This window comes from Vigna angularis, chromosome 10 (genome assembly GCF_016808095.1).
Source record: "Vigna angularis cultivar LongXiaoDou No.4 chromosome 10, ASM1680809v1, whole genome shotgun sequence".
NCBI lineage: Eukaryota > Viridiplantae > Streptophyta > Magnoliopsida > Fabales > Fabaceae > Vigna > Vigna angularis.
This window is the reverse complement of record NC_068979.1, coordinates 1,919,347-1,930,337: the sequence shown is the minus strand read 5'-3', so window position 1 is coordinate 1,930,337 and position 10,991 is coordinate 1,919,347. Positions and strand designations below refer to the sequence as shown.

The 10,991-nt window shown below is 28.1% G+C and overlaps 2 protein-coding genes across 3 annotated transcripts; both read left to right on the top strand.

Annotated features, from left to right (window-relative positions):
* The first annotated feature begins 1,498 nt into the window (after window positions 1–1,498).
* Window positions 1,499–5,754, top strand: LOC108320339 (hydroxyproline O-galactosyltransferase HPGT1). 2 transcript variants are annotated; one of them, XR_001831382.2, is made up of 13 exons: window positions 1,499–1,963; window positions 2,088–2,151; window positions 2,347–2,396; window positions 2,478–2,671; window positions 3,216–3,279; window positions 3,343–3,415; window positions 3,730–3,853; window positions 4,202–4,289; window positions 4,382–4,432; window positions 4,744–4,815; window positions 5,013–5,125; window positions 5,370–5,457; window positions 5,528–5,754. XR_001831382.2 is itself a non-coding variant. In XM_017551726.2 (12 exons), exons 1-12 carry the CDS (start codon window positions 1,851–1,853, stop codon window positions 5,390–5,392), a joined length of 1,029 nt encoding a protein of 342 aa, XP_017407215.1. In that variant the 5' UTR covers window positions 1,499–1,850; the 3' UTR covers window positions 5,393–5,754. The 2 variants fall into 2 exon arrangements, 1 of the variants encoding a protein (XP_017407215.1); XM_017551726.2 differs by having other exon boundaries at window positions 5,370–5,754.
* Window positions 5,755–8,816: 3,062 nt separating this feature from the next.
* Window positions 8,817–10,458, top strand: LOC108320324 (putative glucose-6-phosphate 1-epimerase). Its single transcript, XM_017551713.2, has 6 exons — window positions 8,817–9,095; window positions 9,229–9,285; window positions 9,378–9,538; window positions 9,669–9,803; window positions 9,991–10,193; window positions 10,273–10,458. The coding sequence occupies exons 1-6, from the start codon at window positions 8,817–8,819 to the stop codon at window positions 10,440–10,442; spliced, it is 1,005 nt and encodes a 334-aa protein (XP_017407202.1). The 3' UTR covers window positions 10,443–10,458.
* The last annotated feature ends 533 nt before the right edge of the window (window positions 10,459–10,991 follow it).

Genomic DNA, 10,991 nt, shown 5'->3' with positions numbered 1-10,991 from the left:
CAATCATGGAAAAATGTAGAATAAGAGTGAGTTACAGTTATATAAACTTTGTAAAAGTAGGTTTGAGATTGTGAAACTAAGATTGTCTTACACAAAACTAATCTACAAAAATTTAATTTAAATGGCATAAAATTGTGCACATTTGAAATGCAGAATACTATCTATTAACAAGATTAGTTATGAACTTGAACTGATAAAATAAAGTGCAATAATCTCGAAGAAAAATTATATAATATATTTTAATTCATAACCACACACATAAAATTATGCAAATTCTATATAAACGTATGAGAGTCAACAAAACAAATAATAGTATAAATTTCTTTAGAAAACTTCTACAATTGTCCAATATTGTATTTCTATTTTTTTTGTTCTTTATTTCGTTTTTGTTTTTGTTTAGTAATAAAAAGTACATATTGTTAACTGACGTAATTTGATATTAATACAAAATAATACGTAGAAAGATTATTTACAAGACAATCATGTTATTTAGTGAAAAGAATTAGTAACTCAATTGAAAATTATTTTAAATATTTAATATTTTTAAAAAATTAACAATGACTCGTTAAAAATATTCAAATGTATCTTATATATTTAAAACTTAATTAAATATTATTTTTATTTTCGTGGGAAAACGAAATTAAGTAAGATATATTTATGGTTACACGATAAATTTTAGATCCGATAAATTAGTTTTGACGTTTTTTTAAATTTTTTGAAAAAAAAATATAGTTAATATATTGGAAATTAAATAATATATATAATAAAAATAAGAAATATGAAAGAAAAAATGAAAAAAAAAAACATATAATTAAAGTTATTTAATAATTTAAATTAGAAAAGAAACATGATAAAGCTCATAAAAAAATTACCGGTTTCATATGATCTTGAAGTAACTTTGATTGGTTTTCTAATTTATAGCAAAGTATTCAATTGATGAGAGATGAAGTTTCTGTTGTATTTGTTAAGTATTTGTCTATAATATTGTAGTGTGAATAATAATTTATCGAGCGGATACCTATAATGGGTGGTTGTAAATCACCTTCTTTTAATGTAAATAAATAATGTATACACACACACACATATATATATATATATATATATATATATATATATATATATATATATATATATATATATATATATATATATATATATATTTATATATATATATATATATTTATATATATATATATATTTATATATAATATTATTAAATAAGTTTTTAGTTATTTTGAAGTAGAAAAAGATTGTTTAATTAATTGTTTTATCAAATAAGTATTTTTATTTATTAGAAAGATAAAATTATTTAACTAATAGAAGAATGTCTTTTATATAATGTGTACTTTCTTTGTATAATAGTATAAATATAATTTTTTTAATTGAGAAATAAGTACTTTAAATTCAAGGCTGTTAAATATTTGTTTGGATTAAATGGCCTGTGATTAAGCGAACTCACTTTTAACTCAATTTAACATTCTCATTGTTCAAGATAATCAACAAGTGGGTTTGGTTTGGACACACTGAACAGAACCGAGATGAAAACAAGAGTTTGATAATCAACAAGTGAGGTTACCCCACCCTTGGTCACTGAGGTTACATTACTCTGAATTTTTCCCCTTGCATTGGGCATTCAATCCAGCAGCATTTTGTTACCTCCTCTCAGACCTGAAACCAAAAGAACAGTTTCATTGCATGAACCCTGAAATTAGAAGCGGTTATAACGTCATTTTCACATTTCAAACACGAAAGATCAAGCTCCAACCAAACGGTTACAGTCGTTTCTTAAACACTGATTTATATTCTCTCTCTGGATCTGACATTTGGATGATAATTTCGACAAACAAGAAATGCGTAGCCGGGGATCGCAGAACCGGCTTTCTGGTAACTCTTTTGGATCACGTGTTTCTGCGCTCATGCTAGCCATGATTGCTACCATGGCTACAATTTACGTTGCCGCCAGGTTAGTTAGTTAGTAAGTTTTTATAATTGTTATTTTAAGTTTTCTTTTCCTTATTCATCGTCTGTATTTTAAACCTTTATTGTGGATTGCGTTTCGAGTTTTTGATGTATTGAGCGATACGCAGGCTATTTCAGGAGGCGGAAAGTAGGGCTTATTTAATCGAAGAGCTTGAAAAAAGAACTGGTCAGGTATGGTGTTAGTTTTCTTCATTGAAGTTTGCAAAGGCCTGTCGTACATTTTACACTGGAATGTTCTTTTATGATTAAGTGTGTGCTGTACCATGCCTTTTTCTGTGTGTGGATGCGATTGGTGGTGTTTCTCTTTTTAATTTTTAGTTGTCGTCTTAGGATATCAATGAGGCTGTATAGTTCATCCGATTTCAGGGTCAATCTGCCGTTTCTCTTGACGATACACTGAAAGTTACAGCCTGCAGGTAATTTTCTTATTTTGGTTATTGAATTTGAATTTGGCTACCAATAATCTCTCCCTGAGACTGCTGTTCCCTTATTTTTAGGGAACAAAGTAAGAAGTTGTCTGTCCTTGAGACCGAACTAGCTGCGGCTAGACAGGAAGGTTTTGTTCCAAAGCGCTTGCAAGGAAATAATGAGAAGCATCCTACAAAGAAAGTACTTTTAGTAGTTGGAGTGATGACAACCTTTGGTCGGAGAAAAAACCGAGATGCAATCCGTAAGGCTTGGATGCCAGCAGGTTGTTGTTTTGATTTCCTTTTACATGATTCTGCATATTGGCATCCTCAGCTTTATTCGTTGGAACACTCTGTGCCAAATAAATTCATCGTAGACTTCAATTTTTGTAGTTTGGTTTCCACATTCTATGATCATGAGCTACTGCTGAATATCAGGCATGCTGTTATTGTTTTTGGTCTTTCTTCAGCTTAATCATTTCCAATATTGTTACTGAATGCAATATGAGTCATATGACATTCAACTGGGAAAAATAAATAACTTATGAAGCCAGAAGTCAAAAGTTTGACAGCAGGTGCTGATCACTTTTCAGTTTCAAGCAATATACTATTCTCTAACAACCTAATTTTATCACTTCTGTGGTTTTATAATTTATTTTGGTTCATAAATGTCAGCATGTTTGGCCTTGCTCAGGCAGTCACATTAATAATTTGTTTTTTATTTTTAATTCTCTACTATAACCATGGCTCTGGTTTTAATCTTTCAAATTATATTAATGTAGTCTGTAAAAGCCTTGCCAAAGCTAATTGATACCCTATTTGCTGCAGGTATAGCTAGGAGAGAACTGGTTGATAAGAAAGGAATCATTGTCCGATTTGTAATAGGAAGAAGGTACATATTTGGTGGTTCGAATCCAATTTTTGCAAATGATTGACTTTTAACATTTTGATGCAGTGCAAACGGCGGAGACAGTTTCGACAAAGAAATTAAAGACGAAAGCAGTCACACCAATGATTTCGTCATTCTTGTATGTTACCTTTCATGATGATAATTTCATTCGAGCAATATTTGATGAAAATTACAGATATTATAACTTTCCCGGTGTTACTGAATGCGCGCATTTGGCACATGCATTTTAGATATACTTGGTATTGTAAAGGGCTTGGTGTAAAACTATGGCTTCCAACTTCTTTTAAATTCAAAATTTTGAAGTATAGTTAACAAAGACTTTGGCCAACTTTTGTTCTTACCCCTTGTTTGTGGACTAATGTGATATACATATAATTTAATACACGTGACAAGTAAATATGATTATGTCATATAGCTTTATTTACTTCACAGGATAATCAAGTGGAGGCCCCTGAAGAAAAAGCAAAAAAGATAAAATCATTCTTCATTTATGCAATAGGCAAATGGGATGCTGAATTTTATGCTAAGGTCAATGATGATGTCTATGTTAATCTCGGTATGTGGTCCTTAATTCTGTCTGGCAATGAAAAATATAATACATCATGCATCTCATGCACACACATAAAAAGCTGTTTTTAATAATTAGAATATATCAAATATAATATTCTACAGTTTGCGCTATAGCTCCATTGCAGAACTTACCATTCATGAAAATCAAACTACAGAAAATATTGGTACTGATAATTTGATGATGAGCGGAAACCCCACCGGTATAGTTATATAAATTTCTTGAATTCCTAGATAGTTGTGAAATTCAAAAGTGATAAAGCCAATTGGATTTTTAGTATTTTTAGCTGTTGTAGGTTCTTTGCTGTGTCACTGTGTGAAATAATTTCTTTTACAGATTCCCTTGGAGGAGTGCTAGCTTCTCATTTGGACAAGCCCCGTGTGTATATTGGTTGCATGAAATCAGGCAAAGTTTTCTCTGAGCAGTGAGTATAATGCTTCATTCGGAAATAAGAACAGTTTATTATGGTATAGAATTTCTTCCCTTTTGTCATTCTCTCTGAATCATGTTTTATAGGACACATAAATGGCACGAGCCAGACTGGTGGAAATTTGGTGATGGAAAATCGTGAGTAATGCATACTTAAGTGTTAGTTTTATTTATTTCCTTTTCTTACGAGATATTGATTTTGATACAAGGCTAAAAGTTATAATGATTACATTTTTTTTGGAAAAAAGAAAACCATAAAAACCTGTCGTAGAACTTTCCTCAACTTTTAGAAGAAAAAATGACAGAAAATAGTTCCTTAAAAAACTTATCCAAGATTACCGGTTAAATATACTGTCCAAATCATGGTATTAGATCCATAAATTGTTTTTCTCTCATCCTTTTCTTGTACTTTCTTTGTTGACATTGATATTCATGCTTGTTTGATTCAGATACTTTAGACATGCTTCAGGTGAGGTCTATGTCATTTCAAAATCATTGGCTCAGTTTATTTCGATAAACAGGTATAGTTTTCATTTGTGTGTCTGTAATAATTACCTGAGTGCGTCTTTGAATTAGATTCAATTCTTTCATGTTTGATTCAAATTGTCAAGTTGAAAGCCAAATCAACAAATAGTTTGTTCCAGATTTTCAATTTTTGGATATGATTTTAGTCTTTGCAGTAAGAATATTGTATCAATCTGGGATGTTTACTTTGCAGTTTTATGCTCCGTACATATGTACATGATGATGTAAGCATTGGATCTTGGTTTATTGGGCTTGATGTACAGCACATTGATGAAACAAAACTTTGCTGCTCCTCCTGGTCCCCTGGTAAATTTCTTGTTACCCTTTGTCTTTTATATAGGCATCGTATAGTATCAATAATGAGTAATATTACACAAGTTGGTCCAGTTGGTCCAGGCTTTATCATAAGTAGCGGGCTTTTAAGGTGGACGGGATAAGTGTTACAAACAGTGTATTATTTTTTCTTAAAAAAGGAGATTTAACATAAGTGCACGCACAAAATGTGATGATGGATTTAACTATTGTTTATTGTTTTCTTCCCATCTTTCAGGGGCAATTTGTGTGGTACTATGACGACTTCCCACTGACAAATAGAGTATCTATAGCTGTTCCATCCTCTATCATCATTTTTGTCTCAGGTGATTTCATTATGATAATTTCAAGCAGCTGTTGATTCTTCCATTTGAATGAGGGACTGTTTGTTTGCAGTATGCCTGTGACATGAGGTACCAGCATGCTCTTCAGAATGGTCCAAGGTATTGAGAAATTGGCCATGTTTGTGTTATTTTGAGAAACTGTTCCTTCTCCATTTAATTGTGTAATATAAATAGCTCTTGTCCATCGTTGTTAAACTTAACACACCATATGGGAAAAATGAAAGAAAGTATAGCAACTTAATTGTAAGATTTTTTTTTTTTAATTAGACTTGAGACATATATGTTGAATCCACACTTGATTTTAGGGTTGGTAGTAAGTAGATTAGACAATTTGTGCTCCATATATATAGCATCATGCATTCATGCCTCTTGCCTAGTTCATTTATTTTTTCTTTGAATAATGTTATATTATTTAAGACATTGTCATGTTTCTTTTCGGTTTTAAGTATAATTGCTATGATGTAAATTATTGTTGAACTTATTCCTTTTATACCTTACTATTTAAAGCAGTACTCCTTTTATGCATGTAGTATGTGTACTCACTACAAACAATAAGAAAATACTCTAATCAACCACCGAATTATCTTGCATAGTCTCAAGCTGAAACATTTTGTGGCTATTTTGTGGGTTAATTTCAGACCAAGAATGTGTGATTTTTTTATTTTATTTTATTGAAAAAATAACTTACAAAACTAGATGTGGGTTGGATGAACATTATTTATGCTTAGACTTGGATGTGAATGGGAGATAGATTAACTTGATATACACTTATTCAAAGTAAAAAATGTTACACTCTCACTCAATGAATATCAATGAATATTGATTATAAAAGAAAATTATTACTTTTGTAATTAAATATAGACGAGAAAGTACATCCTATCCTTTAAGACGTACAGTAAAGTAATTGCCTTGTGTTTTGACACCTTCAGCATATCACTCGTTGATTTAACTAATCCTATGTCTTTAATTGTTGAACACCTGCACTTTATTGTAATTATTTTGCATAATACTATAAGTTAATTTATGTGATAAATTCATTATTATTTGAAAGTGGTTTATTTTTTGTTTTTATTTATTTAAACTCATTATGAAGTTAACAATATACTGCATAAGATTTGTTGAATCAAATTTTTTAACACAAAATGTATTGTTAACAATAATCAATAAATATAATTAAATTATAAGACAAATGTTATAAAAATATATTATACTGAAGTTTGTAATGTTGAAAAATATTTAAATATTTATCATTTGAGTTCTATTCAAATAATTTGTTTTATTTATAAATCAAATGATGCACTTATAAAATAATAAGTTATTATTTTGTATAAGGATCTTTAATTCGGTTTTTAGACAAAAAATATATTCAAACTAAAAATAATAATAAAACTTATGTGTTTGGATGAAAATAAAATAAAAATTAAACTAGACCAAAGTCATGTAATTTTGTTAAGATTAATTATGTCATTTTATTCAAAATTTTAAATATTCATTAGACTATTAATATTTTTTTTTTCAATAATTTGTTTGTATGTATTAACATTTTTTTTTGTCAAAAAATAACTAGAATAAAATATAAAACACATGAGTATTAATGTTTTTACAATTAGGAAAAAATAAAGAATAAGTGTAGTTTAATTATATTTGTATATTATGGTATAAATACTAAAAGTAACATTATGTGTGTATATGTTTAATATTTAGGAATGATAAAATGGATTAACTCAACTTTATACTGGTCTACTAAAATTGAATTGGATTAGATTGATTTATTAATTAAAAACGAATTGAACTTTCTAATTGGATTTGTTCACAGTCTGACTTATTTATTTTTTTATCATCAAAAGTTTAATATCACATTAAAATAAATTGAAATTTTTAATTTTTTTATATGAAAATAGACTGATGTCAGATTGTTGGACTAAAATGAACATTGTATAGACTAATTCAGATATTAGTAGAAGAGTAATATCAAACTTCAAACTTTATTAATATAAAGTGTCATGGATTCGATTCTTTTAATGAAATTGACTCAACTAACTCATGAGAATAATTTATCGAATTGTTAGCCTAGATTAAATTAATTTGGATTTTTCCATCATGAAAGTTATCTCATTCACTTTTTTTTTGAGCTAGCGTGTCAAACTGATTATTTTTATCAGTAATATGACATATAATTCAAAATAAAAATATAAAAATTAGTCATTTTTATTATTTTAATGAAAATGTTTCTATTATTTAAATATTTTTATATTTGTTTTTTCTTTAGAATAATATTGCAACCTCCACGCCAACCAAATCAAATATATTACACATTTCACTTATATTTGTGTCTCTTTTAAATAAAGTGAAATAATAAATAATGTATATTTAAACAAGTGAATGGATTTTAAAATGTTAAACTGAAAATTAAAATAAATTTCATTAAAAACACATTTGAACCTGATATTGACTTTTGATTATTTTTTAATCAGTTTGTTTCTAAATAATGTTTATAATTCAGTAAAATAATTTATCGTATTTTAAAACTTATGATTTAAAAGTAGATAAATTTTAAATTAAAATAAAAAATATTATAAAATCTCAGAAAAGATATATTTTTAAACAACACTTTTTATAAAATAAAAAAATTAAAATTAATTTATTTTACTTTATTAAAATAAAAATATAGTTTTTTTAGAAAAATAATAACAAAATTATTCATTATATTAGAAATAATATTCAAAACACATTATTATTATACTTGATATACTTAAATATTAATAATTTTTTTAACAAGGTATATTTATAATAGATATTATATTAATGTTATGGTATAATTGATTATAGTATATTACATACAACCTGTTCATTAAATATTGTCCGTGACTGTAGATGATATTTAACATGTAAATTATTTTTATTTTTTACTTTTTAATCTATATTTGATTGTTACTTACTTCATGTCATTTCACAAACCTTATGTGATTAATTGTACTTAAGTTTTATTAATCTTTTATTTAAATATTATAATAGTGTAACTGAAATTAGAAATAAAGTATATTAAAATATTTATAAAAATATTATCAAATGAAATAAAAAAAATCATTGTTATTTTAGAATATAAAAAAAAAAACAATGTTTTAAATTTATAGAAGATGATAAACAAATCTGAAATTTTCTAATTTATTGAATCTGATAGTGAAATGAAAACCTCCCAATTCAGTTAGTTAGTTAGTTGAGGTTTTGGGTTTTAGATTCCCAGATAACACTATAAAGTTGTTTCACCATTTTCCATCAGGTTAATTTTTCTTATTAGCTCACACATAAATATAGTTTCTTGTTTCACCAATAAATTGCAGATGAAGGCTTCAGCTTCTACTTATGGAGCAGGTAAAAGACCACCGCCGTCACCACAGAAATCAGCTACTACTTCTGGAGCAGATAAGAGACCACCACCATCACCACAGAAGCCTGATAAGAATCCTCTTCAATCTGTAGAATTCGTGAAAGACAATAATGGAATAACCCAACTCATTCTCCGAAATAATGATGCTTCTGCAACTGTTAGTTTGCTAGGAGCTCAAGTTATTTCTTGGAAAACAAAAGTAACAGGAGAGTTACTCTTCTTAAGCAAGAAAGTACTTATCTCATCTCTGTCTTAGTCAATGTATTTCATGTTTTAAGGGATGTGTTAGTTCAGATTCTTCTGTATATGAATCTTGAATTTATTTTTGAATTCTTCTATTTGTTAATTTTTTTTTATTTGAATAGGCAATCGTTGATCCTCCCAAAGCTGTGAGAGGAGGAATTCCAATCTGTTTTCCAGAAGTATAAATAATTTCTTTTAAATTTTAATTAATATTGTACGATGCTACATTTACTTTTGTATAACAAAAAAAATTGGTGTGATTTTTGTGTAGTTCAAAAACAGAAAAACAGGGGAGGATCATGGATTTGCCAGAAACAGGATCTGGGTGATAGAAGAAAATCCTCCACACCTTTCAGGTGATTTCAAAGCAAAAGTGTACGTTGATTTGTTGCTAAAATCATCTAAAGAAGATGCCAAAATATGGCCACATAGGTATTCAAATGTGCATTTAACATTTTCTCACATAATTTTCTGAAATACAGAACCAAAAGAATTGTAATCTGACTGTAATATATTCTTTATAATTTCAAGTTCTAAATATCCTTTATATTATCTTATTCAGTTTCGAGTTTCGCCTTAGAATTTCTTTGACAGCACTGGGCATTCTGGGTTTGACGTCACGCATCAGAAATGTGGATAAAAAGAATTTCAGTTTCTGCATGGTCTACCATACATATTTGTCAGTCTCCGATATCTGGTGGGTATTTGATAAAAAACAAGAACGATACTATCTTAACTTTTTTTTTAAGAATTTGTTCACAGTAGACTCTATGCCAAACGAATTAATCACAAACTAAAGTTGGTAAAAAAATTGTAAAAAGAAAATTGTTAAACGTTTTTCTTTTTGATAAATTCATCTCTTTTATGGTTCTAATTGTTGACAGTGAGGTGAGGATAGAAGGGTTGGAAACCCAATACTATCTCGATAACCTGTTGCAGAAACAACAATTTACAGAACAGGGAGCTTCTTTGACATTTGAATCAGAGGTTGATAGGATTTATACGGATTGTAACAATGTGGTTGCTGTTCGGGATCATTACAAGAAGAGAACAGTGGTAATAAGAAAGGATGGACTTCCTGATATTGGTGAGGTTCTAAAAAATAACTAATGTACTTTTATTTTTATACAAACTAACAAATCCTGTGGCATTTTGCTATTGAACAGTTGTTTGGAATCCTTGGGTCAAAAGGTCGAAGTCCATAGCAGATTTAGGAGATAAAGAGTACCAGCAAATGCTCTGTGTTGATGGTGCAGCAGTTGAACACCCAATCACCCTAAAGCCTGGTGAAGAATGGAAAGGCAGCTTAGAACTGTCAATTCTTCTATCTTCTTGATCATGTGCTGCATAAGTAACCTAAACCACCAAATTCTTCTTTTTGTTATTTATTTTATTATTTTATTATAGGCTTAATTAAATTTAATTTTGATATCTTAATACGAATTTTATTAATTTTTTTAGTTTTGTCAGTATTTGAATTTTTTTTTAGTTTTTTTTAGTTTTGATGTGGTGCATAATTAACAGAAAGTAGTTACAACAGCTTTTTCACACAGAAAAACAATTCATACCAAATTCACCCTTTTTGTTATTTATTTTATTATTTTATTGTAGGTTTAATTAAGTTTAATTTTGATACATTTTAATATTTTAAAATGAATTTTATTAATTTTTTTAGTTTTATCCGTATTTTAAAATTTTCTATTTTCAATTGAGTTTTTTTTTAATTGGACAGTGAGTTTTATCTTAATTTGTCCTAATTTAGTTTTTTATCTTAATTTTTTTAAAAATAAGTTAAAAAATTAGATGTGGGTTGGATGAACATTATTTATGTTTAGACTTGGATGTGAGTGGGAGATAGATTAACTTGGTTTATACTTATTCAAAG

Excerpts from the sequence above, each read along its gene's own strand:
- LOC108320324 (XM_017551713.2), top strand. The coding sequence starts at position 8,817 with ATGAAGGCTTCAGCTTCTACTTATGGAGCAGGTAAAAGACCACCGCCG. Across the intron at positions 9,286-9,377 it reads TTCCAATCTGTTTTCCAGAA|TTCAAAAACAGAAAAACAGG; the intron begins GTATAAATAATT and ends ATTTTTGTGTAG. Across the intron at positions 9,804-9,990 it reads TTGTCAGTCTCCGATATCTG|TGAGGTGAGGATAGAAGGGT; the intron begins GTGGGTATTTGA and ends AATTGTTGACAG.
- LOC108320339 (XM_017551726.2), top strand. The coding sequence starts at position 1,851 with ATGCGTAGCCGGGGATCGCAGAACCGGCTTTCTGGTAACTCTTTTGGA. Across the intron at positions 3,416-3,729 it reads CCAATGATTTCGTCATTCTT|GATAATCAAGTGGAGGCCCC; the intron begins GTATGTTACCTT and ends TTTACTTCACAG. Across the intron at positions 4,433-4,743 it reads AAATTTGGTGATGGAAAATC|ATACTTTAGACATGCTTCAG; the intron begins GTGAGTAATGCA and ends TGTTTGATTCAG.